This window comes from Syzygium oleosum, unplaced genomic scaffold (assembly GCF_021117445.2).
Source record: "Syzygium oleosum isolate NSW1041296 unplaced genomic scaffold, Sole_v2.1 Sole_v2.07, whole genome shotgun sequence".
Classification (NCBI taxonomy): Eukaryota; Viridiplantae; Streptophyta; class Magnoliopsida; order Myrtales; family Myrtaceae; genus Syzygium; species Syzygium oleosum.
In genome coordinates this window covers 4,515,873-4,538,255 of record NW_026607491.1, presented here as the reverse complement: position 1 = coordinate 4,538,255, position 22,383 = coordinate 4,515,873, and the positions used below count along the sequence as shown (strand labels likewise).

At 41.3% G+C, this 22,383-nt stretch overlaps 1 protein-coding gene and 1 pseudogene across 2 annotated transcripts; one reads left to right on the top strand and one right to left on the bottom strand.

Annotated features, from left to right (window-relative positions):
- The first annotated feature begins 3,709 nt into the window (after nucleotides 1-3,709).
- Nucleotides 3,710-14,268, top strand: LOC115677457 (UDP-glycosyltransferase 76B1-like; annotated as a pseudogene).
- A 739-nt stretch (nucleotides 14,269-15,007) lies between these two features.
- LOC115677452 (cucumisin-like) lies at nucleotides 15,008-19,997 on the bottom strand. 2 transcript variants are annotated; one of them, XM_056313000.1, is made up of 9 exons: nucleotides 19,799-19,973; nucleotides 19,366-19,460; nucleotides 18,997-19,240; nucleotides 17,945-18,458; nucleotides 16,727-16,830; nucleotides 16,413-16,628; nucleotides 16,173-16,284; nucleotides 15,839-16,052; nucleotides 15,008-15,624 (listed from the first exon to the last, which is right to left on the bottom strand). In XM_056313000.1, the coding sequence occupies exons 1-9, from the start codon at nucleotides 19,873-19,875 to the stop codon at nucleotides 15,083-15,085; spliced, it is 2,118 nt and encodes a 705-aa protein (XP_056168975.1). In that variant the 5' UTR covers nucleotides 19,876-19,973; the 3' UTR covers nucleotides 15,008-15,082. The 2 variants fall into 2 exon arrangements, with proteins under 2 accessions (XP_056168975.1, XP_056168976.1); XM_056313001.1 differs by having other exon boundaries at nucleotides 15,327-15,484; nucleotides 19,799-19,997.
- Nucleotides 19,998-22,383: the final 2,386 nt, after the last annotated feature.

The following is a 22,383-nucleotide window of genomic DNA, read 5'->3' as shown; positions in this document are numbered from 1 at the left end:
CACTCACAAGAGTACGAGAGTACAGGAGAATCACAGTCCGTGACGTTCTCCCCCAATCAATTCCGCAACGCCTTCATTGTGTGCTGTTTAGTCGCTTCCTTGCGTTCCTCAACCATCAATGCCACTACCCCAAGATTTACATGAATGGCAACACTTGCCCAACAGAACATGCCACTCCACTCCACTCCATTGGTAGTTTCCCCCGATCAAAGCTGTTCGTGAATCTCCGGTCATTTGTGCATCCTAACAAGTGTGGCATCCCAAGCCAACTGTACTCCCTTTCTTTCGCCTACAAGGCTTCTCCTGATCTCAGCAGGCCAATGGAGGGTTCTCTCCTTGTTGGAAATATGATAACAAACCTCCTCTTGAGTTTCACCAATTGATCTAGGAATCCCTATTCAGTGAGCAATTCGATTCCACCTTATGCCCCCATTGCCATCGTAGAAGCTGGACGAGAGCTGCACGTTGTCCAAGCCCTCTTAGCCTTGGCGATTCACTCTCTACCCTCATAGGACCGGATAGACCACAGGTCTATCCTAAATCACCCACCTACTGGAGAGATCCCTACTTTGATACCATTTGTCACGGCCGACAGTTTCTTGGCCGCGGAATAGCCTGCGCGGCGCCGAGTGAGTCAAGTAGACCCAGGCCAGCCTTTCTTCTATAGTTGTTCCAAAGAACAATACGGCAAATAACATCCTCGTATCAGATAGTATTATGCCCAGCTTAGCATGGGCATCTAGTCTCTCGAGCGAGACACACAAAATACTTTAGGCGCAACAATTGATTTTGGTCTGCCATAGCCTTATTAGGAAAGTGACTTCAGCTCTTGACCAGTTTGTGCATGGAAGGCTAACCCCGCCTTCAAAGCTCCTAAGGGTATATTCATTCTGGCCTAGAATTCCTAACACAAACCACCTTGACGCCACTTCCACGAACCAATTGTATCATCCCTTCTGCATCACTCACTTTTCACTTGACGGCACCAAGCTCCACTCACATGGGTACAAGAGTACAGGAGAATCACAATCTGTGACATCATGCTATTGAGATTTTTGGCACTTGTGGTGAATGTTTTTTGAAAGTTAAGGTATTCAGGTAATCGATTGAAAAGTTATGATATTCAAGCGAACGGCCTACGGAATTTACGAAACTCGAGTGATTTGATGAAAAAATTATGGCAATCGAGGGAGCACCATATGAAAATTATGTCACTTGTGATGTCATTTTTAACATTCACTTAGTAATTTTTTAGGTCCAAAATATATATTCTATCGCTGGTAACTATAAGATTGCAAATGATTTGTCATTGGAGTCGTCTTTCTTTTTATACGGCAGATGAACTTTCTGGTGGCTTTTAAATCAAACTTCTACAGGAACTCCAACCAACCAGTTATACCAAACTTGATGCTTTAACCCCATAGAGCATACATCCTTGAAAACATTGTTTCCTCGAACATGCCTCTCAAGCCGACTTTGAGAATGTAGAGTGTGCAACCTTGCTCTAATACCAATTGTAGGGTATTCAGAGACACAATTATGATACCACTTGTAGGATATGAGGAAGCATTGTGGTGGTAACACGAGAGAATTGTAATAGACAAGTCAAGGGACACTTGTAATGCCAAATTGCGGCATTACACTAAACATTATTTTACACAGCTATTACAAAGTAATCTCAAAGTAATATTTACTTATACACAGACACTCTCAACTAATCTGTTTGTCTCTCACTCTTAGAGGAGTAAGTCTCTCTCTATGTCTACTTAGGCTGCTTTGCCTCTCTCTTTGAAGCTCATCTTTGCATCTGGTGACTTCCTCTATTCTGAAGCTCTCCTTGCTAGAGGTTTTCCCGAAGCTCATACCTTTTGCTCTCAGCCTTTCCAGCAGCGTGTGGCTTTCGCTGAAGGTCACCCTCGCTATGGTGGCTTGAGGCCCTCTTTGGCCTGACTCTTTTGCTTTGTCAATTTCCTTCTTCATAGGCGAAGATGTACCATTAAAACGGTGGCTCATAATTGCTTCTCTTGCGTTCACATGTGAAGACCAACTTGGGCTTCTCTTTCTCTGCCAACTTCAACATGTGAACATATCTTCAAGCTGGGCTTTTGTTGGTTTCTTTTCTTCAAGAAGCAATCCAAGTCCAATATGGACTTTGCAAGCTGGCGCATACTTTTTGGCCGCCAATGGAGAGAATCCCTGGAAGCAGGCCCTAAACTATATTGTTGGTTTGAGCACTCCGTTGGAGGATATAAGTCTATTAGATCGAATTTGTTGAGAAAGAAATACCAAGACGGATTAGAATTTCTTTGTTCAAGAAGTTTCCTCAATTGCAAAAATGAAGGGGCACACAAATATAATATTTGTGGGGATTTGTTTATTCAAGAAAAGGACCAGAACACTCATTTGTTTATTAAAATTTCCTTTTAAGCCGCACCCAAAAGAACGTGGACTTCGTGGGTTTTGTTGAGATCTTCTGGCCGCGACTTAAAGTATAAAAGAGATGCACATAGAAGTTCTCTCTTGGACGAACAGGACGGTTCTTGTTCACCCGTAGGTAGTGCTCTTGCCTTGGGTTTGAACAACCGGCGATTTGTGCTCTGGTTTTTTACATTCAATTGAGTTGTTTAATTATAAAACACTCCAGTACGTGGGTGAATATAATCCCGATTCTCCGATTATTAATGAATTATTTGTTGTTGGCTCTCCCCATAGAGCAGGTATCGACACTCAGATCGAACCGCGCAAATCTTTAGTGTTTTTATCATTCATCGTTTATTTTTCCGGTGATTTCGGATTGATTTAATAACAATATCCCTTCGGTTTTCACGCCAATTTTGCAAAGCCTTCAATGATCCAACAAGATCCACAACCTCGACATGCAGCAGGGAAGCCAATTCGTTGGGTCCCATTAATGAGCAAGAAGATATTGTGAAATAATGGAACTCTGGCAGTGCAAGCAATCGTTCTCTGTGGAGGGCCTTGGACCAAACAATGGCCGCAACTGGCAACTGCACTACTCACTCCTTAAATAGCTGTCAGCTTCTTCTTGATGTATGAGGTGTGGAGTTGCGTCTTTGCATTAACTCCGAATTGTGTGGTTAGGACCAGCTGATGTCGTCCTCAAAATTGGTAGCGATTATGGACATGGTAGAGCGACCCGTCAAAATTGGATAAAAAGAAGGTTTGAGACCGGGCACGTCGTCTGAAGTCGAACGGGCTGAAAACGGCTAGATCTCAGCTAAAACGACAGAAGATGCTAACTCGTGACAATCGAAACGGTGATGACTGGCATATTGGCGATACTTTTCCACTCTCTTGTAAAGAATCTTATATGGTTAAAGATTTATCGGCAATCTCACTATGTCCTTGGCATTCAAAAATGGGAGAACGTGTTAATTTTCCTGATTTAGCACGTAAACATGTTAATTCTCCGCGACCATTATGTCCTCATGGTCGTGGAAACTCCTTCGACCCGTTCAGTTTAACCGATCAAGAAAGCCGAAGAGACATAATGAAATGAGACTGTGAAGTGTCCAAAGGAAAGAGTTATCAAATCATCTTACCACGCTCTCATCTCTGAAAAAATGGCACTGTCTCGTGTCCCGCAACACCTCCTTGTACCAATATAAAAAAAAAGTGTCATATCGACATATGCACACACACAAGACACGCAACATACACCAGCAAAAAGCCGCAAACCAATTTGTTCATGGAGAATCTGAGAAACAGTCCGGTGAAGCCGAGATCGGCCGCGAAATCGTCCTCTTCCCACTTCCCTTGCAAGGTCACATAACTCCGATGGTTCAGCTTGCAAATCTCCTCTACTCTCGAGGCTTCTCCATCACCATAGTCCACTCCCACTTCAACTCTCCTAAATCCTCCAACTACCCTCACTTCAACTTCCAATCGATCCCGGACGGCTTGCTAGAGGGCCAGGCCTCTACCGTAGACTTCATAGCTCTCGTGACGCTGATGAACGTTACTTGCGTGGGGCCGTTCCGAGACTGCTTGGCCAAGCTGTTGTCTGATGCTTCGAAGGATCGGATTCTGTGCTGCTTGATAACCGACCCGGTGTGGCACTTCACTCAGGCGGTTGCCGACGAGCTTAACGTCCCGAGGATGGTGCTGCAACTAGCAGCATCGCCTCTTTTCTCGCTTTCTACGCGTTGCCGCTCATGCAAGAGAAGGGTTACCTCCCGCTCCAAGGTAAGCTCCTTCCACATCTCCACACATAAATCCCTAGACAAATGAACTTCGTTCGCTTATGATGTGTACTTGATTTTACTGTGTCATATGTGACTTGAGTTTAAATGACTATATAGCAAATTGGAAGGCCATAGATCTATTATTCTTCTGCAGAATATGAAATTTCAAGCCAGAGCATGATTCTTTCTGATGTACGAGTGGTCTCTCAGGATCTTTCAGTTTGCAGAATATCCGCTTATTAAGCCTCCAATCATCATTATGTAAGCGTTTGAGCAAGCATAGGATGGTTATCTTCGCATACACTTTAATGTGCGAGGAATAACTATTTCCCCTGTTGAAGATAGAAAAAAACACAAATTATTTGTTTCATAAAAAAATTGGATGGTCATTTTCCATGGGACCTAGTAGAAACATTATGAACATTATCTTGACGCTCCACAGCTTTCGAATCAACTTGAATCCGTGCAATCAGATTGTCCCCCCTGCTTGTCGATTTTGGTGCAAGCCCTTCTGTTGTTGGTAAAATTACCCAAAAAGTCATAAACTTGTTGCACTTGTGCCAATTAGCCATAAATCTTTCAATCGTGCTAATTGGGTTCTATACATTTTCACATTTTGACAATTGAGTCTATTTGGCCAATTTTGACTGGAAATAGCTGACGTGAACGATTTTCAATAATATTTTAAGATTTTTTTTTAATTTTTCCTTTTTTTCTTCTCTTTTTCTTCTTTACCCGGCTCGTCCCTAGGCGAGACCATTGTGACTATGAAGGCGGCCTCACCCACGGCCACGATGGTCTGGGCGAGGTTAGTCTCGTTGACCGCGGGCGAAGGTGGCCTTGCTTGTGGTCAGCGAGGTTGGCCGTGCCCTGATCTGGGTATTGCAGCCCCTGCAAGCGATGCCCAAATCTAAGAAAAATATTATCCATGTCAGCGATTTCCTGTCAAAATTAGCCTGATGGACTTAATTGGTGAAACGTGAAATTATTTATGACTTAATTATTACTGTTAAAATATTTATAACTGAATTTGCAGATGTGTAATATATTAAGGTCTTTTTTGATAATTTTATCCGTGTTGTTTAACTCTTTGAGTTGCCAGGTATCGCATCACACCTGACATTTCTACTGCTAATCAAGAAATTGTTGAAAAGATGGACAAAGCAATTTTCACATACCCTTTTGCTCGATTGGGCGTGAATATTTTATGAGATACAGGAATCATGATGAGACACTTTGACAGTATTGTCGTATCGTTAAAATTCATTTCCACGTGAATCAAGATCTCACATATTTGGGTGGAATATGATGATCTGTTTAATTGTCATCATAAACTATTATGGTCTTTCTTATTTATGTTGTTATCTCCGGCGTTACTCCTTGCAATTTTGCGAAGAAAAAAGATGCTTTTTGGCTTCTTAGACCTTGTGATCGTGGGAGATGGAGAGTGCAACGTCAAAAATGCTTTTTCACCCGTAGCTGATTTGTGAAAAAGTGTAGAGCAATAGCTTTTGTGTTTTAGGAAGCAGACAAATGTATACTTAAAACAGCTTTAATGTGTCTTCGAGTTTGACCGTTTTCTGCGTTTCATTCCTCACAGATTCCCGGTTAGAGGAGGCAGTGCCCGAACTTCCTCCGCTCAAAGTGAAAGACCTTCACGTCTTCAACACAAAAGACCCCGAGGATGTCCTCAGGCTTATCATCGCCATGGCCGAGGCCATCCAGGCCTCTTCCGGGCTCATCTTCAACTCCTTCAAAGAGCTCGAATCGACCAAATTGGCTGAATGTCGCCGGCACTTCCCCGTCCCGATCTTCACGATTGGCCCATTCCACAAGCTCTGTGCAGCCTCATTAAGCAACTTGTTGCCTCAAGATAAGAGCTGCATTTCGTGGCTTGACAAGCAAGAAAAGCCCAAATCGGTCCTCTACATGAGCTTCAGGAGCCTCTCAATACTCAACGAGGCCCAATTCCTAGAAATAGCCTAGGGGCTCGTGAATAGCAGCCGGCACTTCCTTTGGGTGGTCTGGCCCGGGTCGGTCCGCGGGTCAAAGTGGCTCGAGGCCCTGCCAAGCGGATTCCTAGAGGGCCTGGACGGGAAGGGCCAGATCATGAGGTGGGCCCCACAACATGAGGTCCTAGCCCACCCTGCCGTTGGCGGGTTTTGGAAGCACAACGGGTGGAACTCGACGCTGGAGGCTATTTGTCACGCCCCGAACCCGGCGAGCACGCGAACATCCCACTACGGTCGTTACAAGTGCGATGTCCCAGGACGCATCGTCGACCCGATCGATTCACTAACGATCATACGCATGCGGAAGCGAACTATAACACCCTATCAACATCATATAAAACTCGGGGCAGCCAAGGAGACAGCATGAATACACATCAACAAAACAACTTTCATAAACACACTGTTAACCCAAGTTCGGTACAATTTCCAAGCCCAACCTGAGGGCGACTTGCCACCAACCGCACATACAGAAGGATTGGGTTAACCTAAACTCCTCTATAGCAAGGCATCCAAAAGCGGAAAGTTCATCCCATCCCCCCCATCGACCCTGGTCTCCGATCCTTACTTGACGTCTATTTGTCACCCAAACCTGAAAATGTTTAACCGCGGGGGGGGGGGGGGGGGATGAGATAACTTAGCAAGTAAGCTCCTTAAACCTCGTTTAGGAGAATACGTTGCCTCTGGATCGTCTTAAACATACAAGGCTACTGAAATAAACGTGCCATAATATAATCATAGGCATTCTTACCTGGCTTAAACACACATATATGCCACAATGATGCATCAACCATATCACATAACCAAAGCATGTAATAAGAATTCACACGCATCATTGTATCACAATTGTGCGTGCCTCGATTATAAAGCAAAACCCACTTGGGCACGTCCCATACTATGCATAGCAGTTTTTACCCCATAATCAAGCACTATGCATCACACGTACCCAGATTATTCATGACCCGTGTAACAGTACACGCCTTAGGCCCATTTTCAATCCACGGTCCACATACAACCATCTCATATTCACAACACTCCTTAGCCCGCGTTACAGTACACGCCTCAGGCTATGTCTCTTGCCCGCGTTACAGTACACGCCTCAGGCTCAACATCCTCCACCTACGGCATAAACAACCGTCTCATTTTCACAGCACTCCTTAGCCCGCGTTACAGTATACGCCTAAGGCTATGTCTCTTGCCCGTGTTACAGTACACGCCTCAGGCTCAACATCCTCCACTTACGGCACAACCCGCGTTACAGTACACGCCTCAGGTTGGCGGTCTTCCGGTAATACCGGGTATCGTCCCACGTTAAAGTACGCACCTCAGGATGGCTCAATTCCTCGCGTAAAACGCATCAGGGAATAGGTGATCACACGAGCACACCATCACACCACTTTTTATCTTTGCCCCTCAGGGCTTTTAGTGATCACTCATGTCATGCAATGCATTCACTTCGCGTGTTAATCACACCACATGCTCACATAATGCATGTCAACTCAATCGCAACCCATGATCACCACCAAATCATCCTCGGTTTCGACAACATCAATCATTACAACTCAACCAATCAATCAACATGGACACCGAGTATTCAATATCAAGTCACACGTGCATAAGCAGCATTTAGGCCGTCAATCAAGTACCATTCAGCCACGAAACTGATCAATCCACACGCACATGCCGAATAAGCCACTTCCCCTCAATTAAATCCACAAGCCCTTCCACGCACACGGTCACAATTAGGTAATCACCAACCACCCTCAAATCAACTCATACAACACACATTCAAGGATCAATTCCAGTCACAAGGGCAGCAACTATTCAACTTTGACACCCCCACCATTTCACTCATAAATATGAACATCCATAGAATCAGGGTAAATCTGGGCAGTTTACACAATGACCGAAATCCCATCAAAATAAATAGTAAACGAACTCCAAAAATTCTAAATTTTGGATATATCATAAAAAAACATCTTGATAAACATTTCTTATGAAGAACACAAAATCCGATTCAATCTGCAACCATGCCTTTTTGTCCCTCGAAATTAGACCAAAATCAGTTTGCTCTAACAGACTGTTTTATCCTCAAAATACATTTCTTTCTACACACAAATCACCGTGAAAAGCTTTGAAATTTTTATATGTCATAGAAAGGAAAGTCACCAACAACTTTTATGAAGGAATTTTATTGAAAATAGGTCTGGAAAATTTTATAAAAATTCGGTAAGACAAGAAGGTCGGGATCAATAGTGTTCCGGGCAGTTTTAAGACGGTCTGAAAATGGGTTTTCGTGCCAAATGGCCTCCAAAAATTCCAAATTTAAAATATGTTGTACTTCAAGATGTTGGAAGCAACTTTCATGAAGAAAACTTCTTCAAATTTGGCCTACACAATTCTGCACAAAAATAGCAAACCGGATGGATACAGTAACCGCGAATCCGAGAATCACACCAAACCTCACGGATTCAAACCCTAATTGATTTCTACCGAATTTCAACTGCCAAACTCATTCCATCATATCCAAACTATCATCCAACAGCCACATGAACATCTATGAACACAACAAGGGATCAAGCTCTCCTCTAATCCATCTATAATCACTTCCATCAACCCCTAAATCAATCCATTAACAACACATCATTCTACCCAAGGTTTAGAGAGAAACTTGCCTTAAACCTAAGCAAGAAAAGCCCAACAAGCAGCAGCAACGGCCTCGGCAAGGCAGCAACTCCGGCGAGCGGCGGCAGCAACGCACGGCGGCTGAACGGCGACGACGGTGGGCTTGGCTGGTTGGCCATGGTCACGGGAGGAGGGGAAAAAGGGAAGCCGGCCGAGAGAGGGGTGAGGGAGAGGGAAAACGTGGGAATGAGGGGGAGAGAGAGAGAAGAAAATATATATACTAAGGCACCAATAATTGATGTCCTTCCCCCAAGGAAAATTACCATCTTACCCCTCTCTCTACTTTCCATCTGACAGCCAAGATTTGTTCTTATCCAAGGATCAACAACCAAGATCAATTCTTACCCAAAAATATCCAAGGGTAAAACGGGAATTTCACAAAAAGTGCAGGGCAAAAACGTCCAAAAATTTATATTTCTAAAGTTGGTGTGAAATGACCAAAATGCCCCTCTCATTTATACTTGGCCTTCATAAAATCTCAAGGCCAAAACGGTCATTTCCATTTTCTTCCAAAATTCCAATTTAGTTTTGAATTCGAGCAAATTCAAAACTGACCACGGTACTTCTGACGTCGTCCAAATACTATATCATGACTATCGAAATTTTCGATGCCCAAACTCGATCTCTATTTAATAGCCAAACTCAAATAAACACAACTTACGCTTATCTCAAACTAACGGGCGGCTTCTGAGAAAAATTCGTGTATTTGACCCGTGGTCATACTAAATCGAACCACGTTTAAGCTCACTTGAGTCATGGCGACCTCGATTGTCATATAATAGCAAGAATCAATCACTAGTTCTAAAGATCATGATCGTTTGGTATAGGTTTGGGATCGTTCGCAATTTCATATCCTGGCGAGGCGGAATCACCCGCGATCCAGTTATATGGCATTCGCAAATCGATCCATGAACAACCTTAGATCGGTCTGTATTAGCCTAAAATATCACCTCGACAATCCTTATGGTCGAAAGTCAGTCCATGATCAAGTTCTATGGCCGCGCGAATTAAATTCCCTAATTAGCCTTTCCCTACTGGTTAGTATCCCAAGAGTGATCAATTCTGGGCGAGATTTGCTATAAGTGCGTTATTGAAATCATGCATTTCATAAATACCAAGTGGGTCGAAATTTGGAATGTCACAACTCTTCCCCTCTTATAAAAATTTCGTCCTCGAAATTTACAATCAAAATCCAAACTAATCAAACAACTGGGGGTAATGACGTCTCATCAGTTCCTCGCTTTCCCAAGTAGCGCCTTCGGTCCCGTGATGTTTCCAAATCACCTTGACCAGCGGGATCGTCTTGATCCTTAAGACTTGTTCGTTCCTATCCTCGATCCACACCGGTCTTTCCACGTACGACACCCTGCCGTCCACATCTATTTCTTCATAGTTCAGCATGTGGGTCGGATCCGGTTCATACTTCCTCAACATCGACACGTGGTATACATTGTGCACCTAAGATAAGTTTGGCGATAAGGCGAGTCGATACGCTAATTCTCCAATCCTTTCCAACACCTAAAAAGATCCCACAAACCGTGGACTTAATTTCCCTTTCTTACCAAATCGAGACAATCCTTTCATTGGCGATACCTTGAGGAATACGTCATCCCCTACTTGAAATTCCAAAGGTCTTCGCCTTCTGTCTGCATAACTCTTTTGACGGCTTTGCTCTATTTTCAGCCTTTCACGAATTATTTTAACAGCCTCAACTAATTGTTGAACTAATTCTGGCCAGGTTATACTCCTTTCTCCAACTTCATCCCAACACACGGGCGTTCTACATGCTCTGCCATATAGCGCTTCAAATGGCGCCATTCCGATACTCTGCTGAAAATTATTATTATACGCAAATTCTGCTAAGGGCAATTGCTCTTTCCACTTGCCCTGAAAATCCAATATACCTGCCCGAAGTATATCCTCTAGAGTCTGAATTGTCCTTTCAGACTAGCCATCCGTTTATGGATGGTAAGCTGTACTAAATTGCAGCTTTGATCCTAATGCCGTCTGCAGACTTTTCCAAAAGTTGGCGGTAAACCTGGGATCACGATCCGAAGTAATCGTCACCGGCATTCCATGTAGACGAACTATTTGTCTTACATACAATTCGGCATACCCTTCCAAGTCAAAATCCTTTCGTACCGCTAAAAATATGCCGACTTGGTTACTCTATCCACTATCATCCAAATGGAATCATGGCCCTTTTTGGCTCCTTGGTAATCCCATTACAAAATTCATAGTAATATATTCCCATTTCCATTCTGGGATTTCTAAAGGTCGCAACAATCCTCCGGGCTTACAATGTTGCGCTTTCACTTACTAGCACGTCAGACACTTAGCCACGTGCTTAGCTATGTCCACCTTCATACCATTCCACCAATAGTACTGTCTCAAATTCTAATACATTTTCGTACTCCCCAGATAGATACTATAACTACTACGATGCGCTTCCGACAAGATTTCTTCCTTAAGTTTTGCGTCATCGGGCACACACAACCTTCCTCGGAACTTCAAGATCCCATCTTCGGATACTTGGAAGTCCGCTTTCCTCTTAGTAATATCCATTTCCAAAATTTTCTGAATTTCTTGGTCCGTAGATTGTAAAGCCTTAATCTTAGTCTGGATTTCTGGTTCGATCCTTAGTGTGGCCAGCAAACTCGAGACTTGACTTACTTCAAGTCTAAATTTTGAGTCTCGCACCTCTTCCAACAAGGTCCATTCCTTAACTAACAAGTATGCGATGCTCGACTTCCGACTTAACGCATCAGCTACCTAGTTGGCCTTTTCGGGGTGATACAAAATATCACAATCATAGTCCTTAAGTAACTCCATCCAACGACGCTGTCTCATGTTAAGCTCCTTTTGAGAAAACAGATATTTCAAACTCTGATGGTCCGTATATATCTAGAACTTCTCTCCGCATAAGTAATGTCGCCAAATCTTAAGGGCGAAAATGATTGCGGCCAATTCCAAATCATGCGTCGGGTAATTTAACTCATGCGGCCTCAATTGCCTTGATGCTTACGCTACTACTCGACCATGTTGCATAAGCACACATCCTAATCCTTTCACAAAACATCGATAATACCCTACCAACCCCAAGAAACTATGGACCTCTGTTACCGTTGTTGGTCTCGGCCACTTTACCAAGGCTTCAATCTTTGCCGGATCTACTGAGATTTCATTCCCAGAAATCACATGTCCAAGGAACGCCACTCGATTGAGCCGGAACTTGCACTTACTAAACTTGTAAATTCGGAATGTCACATGCCAAGACACAATAAAATAAATAAATTGCTTTTGAATATAAAGCTTCTCCTTTTGATATCTCAGTTTGAGATAATGGAGCTTCTTCTGGTTTGCTTCCATCTAGCTTTTCCTTTGAAGTAGATGCAGGTGTAGAGGACTTAGGATTAACTCCTCTGATGACAACATCCCACTGCATGTGATCAACTGATTTGATGAATGCCTTCATCTTGTTTTTCCAGATTTTGTATTCCTTGCCATCGAAGTATGGTGGTCTGGAATTGCTTTGTCCTTCAATGAGACCTGGAACACTCATGCTAGCCATAAGATCGTTAGCTTAGAAGTAAAAAGCACTTCAATAAATGAGCAATTTTGCTTTGATATCAATTGTTATAGCTAGCAGGTATCACTTAAAGGGGGGGGGGGGGGGGGGGGAAATAGGTGATTCGAGTGATTTTTATGAATTTAAAGCGAAAACGATTTATAAACAGTAAAGTTTGAACAATGTTCAGATTCTGAATGTGCTAGTGTGCAGTGTAAACAATATAATGAGAGATTAAGGATAGAGAAAACTGCACATAAAAAGTTATAGTGGTTCGACTTAGATCAAGCCTACGTCCACTCTCCCACGCTGACAGCCTACCAGCTGAATTCCATTATGTGATCAAAAGAATTACAAGATCTGAGTGATATGACTCGATGAATCATAGAATTCTCTATCTCACACAATCACTTTTACAAAGTATCCCTCAAAATCTCAGTATTTAGCTCAGGAAAGACAAGTAATAGAATCGGAATAAGCTCAGACTTTGGATTTGTTGATTCTTGATTTCGTTATGTACCTTTTGCTTCTCATTGGTCTCCTTTTATACTCCTCCACTTCCAAACTAGCCGTTGGATAGTCTTCAAAGGATCATCTTCCAATCTTCACCTTGGACAGATTTGTATAAAATGGATTGAGTAGCCGTTGGTTGATAAAATTCGAATCCCACTGAATCATTTTCCCATACAGCAAGAATCTTGGTTTCCATAATTAGAGTTTTATCTGTTGTGATATATACTTGTCATAATGTTTGATTGTCAAACATTTAGGCTTAGATTGAATCAATCAAAACTTTCCTTTTGTGAAATCTACGCCAGATCACTAGCTGTTATGTTTCGTTCTGAATAAATTTTGAGTCTGAAGAATTTCTGGTTCTTGCTTTACATTTAGAACCTGAGTCAGTGTAGGTCTTCAGTAAAGTCTAAGCTCTTCAAAAATAGAGTCTGAAGATCTTTGACATCTTAAGAAAAAGACTGAGTGTCTGTTTCAGTAGAGTCTGAACTTCTCATTTTGAACCTTGTAGAGTCTGAAGATTTCCTTCTGAACCTCGTAAAGTCTGAGCATTCAAAAAGTTAAGTTCTTTTGAAGTATTAAAGTTGCTACTTCCAGAGTATTTTTACCTGGATCAAAATACTTCAGAGTACATATTAGATTTACAAGATTAACATCGATAGTTTTGTCAACTTCAAAATCTGTTTAGGAAATTTACTCAACACCTATAGATGTTAAATGGAAGGGGTCATATTGTGAAATGGGCACCACGCAAGAAGTGCTAGCTCATCAGGCCATCGGCGGATTTTGGACTCATTGTGGTTGGAACTCGACGATGGAAAGCATTTGTGAAGGTGTGCCGATGATTTGTATACCCTCTTTTGGGGATCAAAAGGTGAATGCAAGATATGTGAGTGACTTTTGGAGGGTCGGGTTGCATTTGGAGGGTAAGCTTGAGAGAGGCGAGATAGAGCATGCCATTAGAAGATTAATGGCGGATTCAGCAGGCGAAGCTATTAGGGACAGAGCAGTGAGTTTGAAGGACAAGGTGGATCAGTGTTTTAAGGAAGGGGATTCCTCATATAGGTCTCATGAAAGCTTAACTGGTTACCTATCGTCATTGTCAGACTCTGCTTTTAGAGGTTAAACTCCTACTAGGAATTGTCTTCCAATTCTTGTTCCCATTCCTTTTGTTTCATGATTATTAGTACTCTCATAATAGTAAAAGTTTGAATCTTGAAGATTATTGTAACCTTTAGTTTGCCATTAGTTTATGTACTGAGTTGAAATTGTTAGCTTTTCCTTTGATGGATCTCTAACATTTACAAGAGTTCATCGCTTCCTTTCCTACTTTGTCGTTGCTGAATTTTCTGTCTATGCAAGTGCATGGCCAAAACATTCAGCAGCTAAAATCAATCCATTACCTGGTGATTATGACTAACATTTAATTAAGCGAATCTATACGTTTTATCATAATTCTCTGGTAGCTTTAAGAATCAAACTTTTCATTTCTTGAAAACACTTGTTATAGTTTGTGCTTTACACTTCTAATTGCATATATCGTGCTATCTTTGTTTAAGAGAAAATATTGTTTCCTTGAGCGTGTCCTTCAAGCAAGCTCAACGCAAGCAATCAAGGCCACTGTAAAATGATCTTTAGGTGAAAGCACCTATAACAATTGGAGGAACTCAATCTCAATTTAGTATCCTGTAGCACAAATTTATATGGAGTACTAGTGAGAAACAGCATTGCAAGGACGGGACAGCGGCAAGAAAAGCAATTGGTCTCCGAAGGAGAGGAAGTATCCATTGCTTACATCCGAGTTTGTAGCGCGTATTTCGTTATATTTTGTTTTTTAGGTCTACGTGGACCTAATAGTAAGACAAGTATATCAAACAACTAATGCTAATTGACCACAGGTCGGGGTCGATCCCCACTTCTAACACAATATGCAGAGTGAGATTTTGAAAAGTTTGCCCATCAAACTTTTACTGGAATACAAGGTTACCCTGTCAAAAAGTCATCAAAATCCATAGAATGCGTAGCCGTACTAACACGGATCGTATTATTGCCTCTTATTTTTTTGGAACATCGAATGTTCGATCACAATGAGATTACAAGGTTCAAAATGACAAGACAATTTTTTTTGCTAGAAATGCGACAATGGGGCTTCTTACTTGATGTACGCCATCAGTCCATGTTACAGAGGCAGAAAGCATGAAGCTGTTTAACTTCCCTTCAACCGTTACGCTGAAAGGCAGTTTCTGTCCAACACTCGAGAAAGTCAAGACACTGGGTATAACTGTGACCTCGATCCCAGTTGGAGCTTTAACGACAGAGGTGTATGTTGATGTGGGCGATCCGACATTTGTCACAATCCTTGTAAAGGTGCGATTAAAGGCCTTCGACGAAGTAGAAAGTGCAAATGATGGATAATTCAGGTCCCACGCTGCTGTTCCATTGTTTGATCCCGAGCAAGTGCTATTATCACCCGTGACCAGTTGCAATGTTTTCGTGGTGTAATTCTGTCCGCATAAGAAGTTGACATAGTCAGTTTCATCGGCATCGTACAACAAGCCAGGATTTAGCGATTGGACGGGATTAAGTTGGCCTGCCCCGTATGCGAATTCGGCTTCAGTGTTGATCTCCGCACTCATGGGAAGAGCTAGAAATTAGTCAATGTTCTCACATCAGATCATCATTTATTGAGTACTCAATACATTATATGATGCTACTTTTCAAATGGGGCGGCATTTGACCAGAGACATTAATAGTTTTTCATGCATCTTTTTCCTATCACATTGTCCTCTGTTCTCCTTCAAAATTGTCAATCTGGCCATAAGATAATCGAATTCATTCAACAAGATAATGTGAATTACCAGTGGTCATAAGAGCAGACTTGATAGCAGCAGGAGACCATGTGGGGTGAAATGACTTAATGTAAGCCGCTATTGCACTTGCGTGTGGACATGCCATTGATGTCCCCGATTGTATGTTGTAGGGTACAAATCTGTCGTCTCCCTGAACCATTGAAACCGGACTGTCCAAAGACCATGCAGCCAAAATATGATTGCCTGGGGCCACCAAATCTGGCTGTAAATCAACGAGATATCGCATTTTATTGTTCTGGCTATACCAGAAACAAAAAACCAACGTTGGTTCATACAACTATCCGTGCACAATTTTACAGACTAATATAATGTGTAAAGTTACCTTAAGAATATCAAGTGTAGCTGGGTTTGGACCCCTCGATGAAAAGGACACCACGTACGGTGCCCTCTCATCAGGACCCTCATCGCTCTTGAATATGGTCGCCGTTGGGTCGCTGAGAGAATTTTATTAGGATTTCAAATTTATTTAGTGCTCATGCCATTGCCATCTTGGATTAACTGAAGCTACGAAAGGCAAAAAAGAGACAAAAAAAAGGAATAAAAGAAGAAAAAGAAAGAAGACCTGGTGGTGTCCATGTACGAGTAGATATCGTTGCCAGCCTCTGGGTCTAGGTAAGATGTGGGTATGGGGAAAGAGTCGGCACTGTCTTTGGGTCTATTGTCTTGCATCAAAGCACCAATAGCACCAGCAAAGAATGGTCCTTCATTTGCAAAAGCATCGCAGAACACAATTTTGCCCTTCACCAAGTTGGAGTCCAAAGAACTTGGAATGCAATACCTTCAATTAGAGATTCTTTAGTGACTTGATTGCAAAATGCACCAAACTTAGTGACCGCTAGTGAAATTTACTATAGTCTTTGATGGTCAGTAAATTACCTGGATATGGACCCATTGTATCCAGCAGAGACATTGGGAGCATTGCCTCCATAAATCAATGGATACATCTCCCTTTTGAGATCAAAGGTGTTTATGGAGATTCCCTACCAATTCGATTTACCATACCACATGTTAGGTACATAAAAAATGAATGTTTTCCGTGTGCTACTTAGGAGAAATTTTATACATCCTAATTTATGTACGATATGGTAAACAGAGCTAATCACGATGGAATAACTGCATGGGAACTTGAGCTTTTCAAAGGGGACCACTGTGAGTCCCACAAATTATTGGCTTGAATTAGATGATTTAGTCTACAGAATACTTGTTCTCTCCGTGCAAGATCGAACCCGAAAGGTGCTGTTTACAACAAAATCGGCATGGATGTCACGTCGGTTTAATGTCAAAATCCGATGGACAATGGAGCTCAGTCGTAGTACGTTTGGATAAAATTCGGGAATGTAGTAAGCGTGAGTGGCACCATGTCCCGAACTCTGTGACTGGAGAGAATCGGTAATTTTACCGAAACATGAAAAGTTTACATTTCGGGAAATGTTGAAGCTACCGAAAATCGGCAAGATCACAACCCAGCCACGTGAATCGTGACAACAGGAAGTTATGAGCAAGAAGTGGAGATAGTAAACACGAGCAGATCGTGGGAGATCATTTATCCAAATTGGAAGTTATCCCAGCAGTTGAGATCAAGTTTTGGTGGACAATGAAATTGGAAAACGTGGGTAGATAAGGCAGTTATTGAAAGCGCCAAAATTCAAAGTTCGAAAACAAAGAAGTAACCGACAAGCAGTTACAGGGTAGGAGGAGATATACGTACTCAGAGGAAAGAAGAAGAAAAAACACACACAAGAATGCAAAAACACTCAAGTTTATATGCACTTTAGTTTCATTTGCACTTTTACTTCCTGCGTTTACAGCTTCCTGTAGCTTTAGTTAACCTTCAAGCCCTTTACCGCTTTCGTAGGAGTATTGTAACGTAGCTTGGAACTCTGTTGATCCCAGATCCATTTTCAATCCACTCAATTTCTACCCGCTTCCACATAACCCAGCACTACACTCTGTTTTTTCGCCACGATATTCCTAGTAATCAAGCCACAGAACCTACTTTAATAAAAACCGAAAATCACAGTTTCGGTGAAGGATATTCCTCGTCGCAAAACGAGCGAACAGGTGCCTACTCTTTTTAGAGAGAACTTTTATTACCTCATAAGTCTTACCATTACCCAATAGCACTCTAGCGAAGAACTTCCTGTCGATGGTACTAGCAGCGACCGAGAGAGACCATGGCGAGTAGTTAATGATGGAGGCAATACCGGGTCCATCATTGCCTGCAGCAGTTGATGTGAGTATACCCTTTCGCATGGCATGAAAAGCTCCTATCGCAATCGGATCCCTGAAATAGCCTCTAGGGGAGGATAACCCGATCGAGATGGAGATTATGTCGACTCCGTCAGCGATTGCATTGTCAAATGCAGCGAGGATGTCGGCATCACTGCAACCATCGGACCAACACACTTTGTAAACCGCGATGCGGGCTGATGGAACTCCGCCACGAGCCGTGCCTTGAGCCAGGCCATATAGATTGGTCATGCTTACTTCATCACCGGCTACCGTCGATGCTGTGTGTGACCCGTGTCCATTGGAGTCTCTCGGGGATTGGTGATCGGTCTGACTGAAATTTTCGCCTGCTCGGAAGTATTTTGCCCCGATAACCTTGCTATAAAAGAATTGGACATATGAGCATATTCATTGTCATATTGTCGTCGTGAGCCTTCATATTTCTTCTTGATTCTATGGTATCATCTCTCTAGCTTCATAACATACAGTTTTAATATAGACAATACAAAATTTAGATAATTCCAATCACATGTTTCGTGATTTTTCCAATGCAATTCTTTTGCTTTTCTATTTTTAGAGATTGTACAGAAACGAAGTAAAAAGATTAAGCCCATTGAGAAAATGGTTCTAATTGGACATCAAACTATGGATGAGAAACGACCATCTCATTGCAAGATAAAACTATCAATCAATGGATAAAACGAGTCAAGTTCATCAAAATTTGTAGTCAAATAAAAGTTTGTTCAATTTGATTTCTTTATCTACTTTTTTTAAGAAAGTGTTTGATGTGATAACAATCTCTCAACCTGCTCGCGAACATAAATATCGTTGCCTTAGCACATTAAATCATATAATATATATACGCATAAGATGTATTCATGTAATTTTCTTAAGGAGAATGTTAAATGATGACGTACTTGTTGCAAGTGAAATTGTTTGAAGTTTGACAAGTGCCGTTCCATTTGCTCGGCGGCGGGCCCAGCCCTTCATCACTGAAACTCTCCGATTCCGGCCATACGCCAGTGTCGAGCACTCCGACGATGACATCGCCTTCTGTTTCCGATCTATTCACTTGTCGAGAGAAGCCCATGAAGTCCCATGATTTTGTGGTGTGGAGCTGCTGCTTCTGACTGGGGAACACGGACACCACGCCCTCCAATCCTAAGTATTGTGCCCCAGAAATGATTTTGTTTTTGTTACAAGCAATATATATATATATATATATATATATATATATATATATATATATGTAAATTTATGATAGACTAAACTATGATGTTAATTACCAGCCATCTTCTTCGCTTCCTCTTCGGTTAACATTGCAGCAAATCCATCGAAGCTCCTTTCGTATCTACAGAGCAGATGCTTCGAGGGATCTTCGCTGTACATATTTTGAAACTTCTTATGACATGAATACTAAGGCCATGGTTGGTGACCAGGATGAAAGCCTTGACAAGGTAAATTTTATTTTATCTGATGTTTGATTGCTGTCCAAGATAGGATAAGGCCGGATAAAACATGGATGCAATCTGGATGAAAAAATTCCGCGTGGAGGATGAGACAAATGTGGATATGATTTCTTTTTGGATGGTATTGAGCTATATAATGAAAGGTAGCAAAAACGGGTTTTCCACCAAAATTTTGGTTATTGATAAGCTATATTAGTATACCTAAAATACCCAAAGATCTAAAATACGAATTGGTTATTGATTGTCTGACCTGCCAATGATTTTCTGGAGCATGTTAACATGGTGAGGCGATGATGCGAAAATATCATTTTTGAGCTGGGCGCCCATGTACACAATGAAGGCCTGGTTGCATATTAGGTAGACATTTGAAACATGTAAGAGAAATGTGTAGATGACTGAGAAGGTGCTCTTAGCGAGATGAAAATAGTTGCTCAGGTGTAAGATAGATTCATATTGGAAAAATTACCAAAAAAGTCACAAATACACGGCCAATTTAGTCTTAAACTTTTCAATATGACTAATTTAGTCTTAAAACTTTTGACGATATGCCAATATAGACCTTCTAGCCAATTTTGGCAGAAAATTGCTGATGTGGATGTTGGCCATCCTTTGTGGCATGGCTGATGTTAACGTGGACAATATTTGCATTTTTTAAAAAAATTTCTGATTTTTTTCTTTCTTCTTTCTTTTCTTTTGCACTGTGGGCTATGACCGATGACCTCTGCCGGTCACTGCCGAGGCCATGGGCCAGCAGAGGGAAATAAGAAAAAAAGAAAAAAAAGGAAAGAAAAAAAAGGAAAAAAATGAAAAAAAAATGCAAAAATTGTCTACGTTAGTGCCGACCATGCCACGTAAGATGGCTAGCTGGCATTCACATTTGTGATTTTCATCCAAAATTGGCCAAAAAGATTACATTGGCAAATCATTAAAAGGTTTGGACTAAATTGGCAAAATTAAAAAGTTTAGGATTGAATTGACATTTGCACAATAGATTTAGAATTTTTTTGGTAATTATTCAATTCATACCTCATAAAACACAGTGTTAGCATTCTATATATTAAAGTCAGCGAGCAGTCATCAATCACCATGAATAATTCCTATTGATGTCTATTCCATTTATCAAATTAAGGTGTGGAATTCATAGGATTAATGAAGGTTCAATTTGATTTGTTCAATCTATCGAAATGCTCTTTAGCTTAGGCAAGAATTTTACTCAAACAAAAAAGAATACTTTGTCAGAAATATGACAAAATATTGAACGAGAAAATTTTAGAGAGAGAGAGAGAGAGAGAGAGAGAGAGAGAGAGAGAGAGAGAGAGAGAGAGAGAGAGAGAGAGAGAGAGAGAGAGAGAGAGAGAGAGAGAGGGCGCGGACTTGCCTTTCGATCATCATCTTGGGGGACTATCATCCATTTGAGCATCAGATTACCAACAAGGGCGAGTACAAAGATCTGGAGGAGGAGAAACTTTATAGTTGCCATTGAAGAGCAAGTGCAAAAGGATGCAGCTTCTGTGTAGTGCAGATGATGCAGAAAATAGGGCTTTATAGCCTCCAAAACGTCTCCTTCTACATGTGAACCAGTGAATTTTTCAAAGTACTATCACATAGTAATGAAGTTGATGTCGATACGTGAATGTGATCCTCGTGTGATATCTGGTTTCGCTTGAAATGACGTCTAATGTTTCCACACAAGAAGTCAAGAGCTGGATTTATAACTGACATTCAATGTTCTAGTTGCGTAACTTTCGTCTATCTAATTTTTTGGAGACCGGTTGTTAAATGGGAAAATTTTCTTTCATTGGACATTTTTCCATGCTCTTCTTTCTTCATTAATTTAATGATTGTAAGTTTCAACCGTTCTCTATAGATGCTTGTCCTATCCTATGGGGGGTGCTAGCGAGTTGGGCACGGACATGGAGTTCTCGAGCTTGGTTTCAGTGGACCCTAGACCAGTGCCTGAAAGCTTGTGCCAGGTTCCTTGGCTACCGTACATGAGTTACTAACCCCCGAATAGTGAATGTCTATTTAGGAAAATTAAATGAGATTTTCCTTAACAAACGATGGAAAATATTTTTCGGTTTGTTATCAGGTTTCATCCAAGCATTGGAAAATATTGTCATTTTCTTAGAAAAATGACTTCTCGGAAAACATTTTACAGAATTGTCACATTTTTCATGAAACAAATAAAGCGCTAGTTTTAAAATGGAGAAATTGTGAAGCACTCTAGCGCCTATATTAAAATAAATATATAAATTTTTATGATATAGTAACATATAAAAATAAAAAGGTACGTTTGTGTATGAAAGAAGCATGCATAAAAGAAAAGAAAACTTGAAGCACTATAGCACTAACATATACATATATACAATATACAATATATTATATGTCGTATACATAAAAAAACATATATAGTTATATCCATCTTCGTGACAAATTGAGCAACGAGGGGTGTGATAATACTCAAATAGAAAAGAAAAAAACAAAGTAAGGACTAAAGACAAAATTGCTGTGCGAAAAGGGTTGAAGGTTGGTGCTAAGCAAGACCTAAAACTATTTCGTTTGAATTCTGGGACGTAAAACTCGAGGGTATTCTCTAGGGTGAGGGAAGAAAAACTATCCCCTAACTTTGGGGTGGGTTAGGGCGTACGGGCACCGACAAAAATCGAGCCAAACCTTGTTAGGACAAATGATATAATTATTATGTATTTATTTGATATTATTGATGTTTGTGTTGCCGAAGCCAAGCAATCGAACAATAATATGACAGAATAAGAAAATAAATCGGACATCAGATTTACGTGGTTCGGTCGTAGTGACCTACGTCCACGGGGAAAG

Bases quoted from the DNA above. Each gene is read 5' to 3' on its own strand.
- LOC115677452 (XM_056313000.1), bottom strand. From the start codon at position 19,875: ATGGGCGCCCAGCTCAAAAATGATATTTTCGCATCATCGCCTCACCAT. The intron at 16,629-16,726 runs GTAATTTACTGA...CTCTAATTGAAG, and splicing joins TACAATGGGTCCATATCCAG to GTATTGCATTCCAAGTTCTT. The intron at 15,625-15,838 runs GTAATTCACATT...ACTAATTTCTAG, and splicing joins GTCTGCTCTTATGACCACTG to CTCTTCCCATGAGTGCGGAG.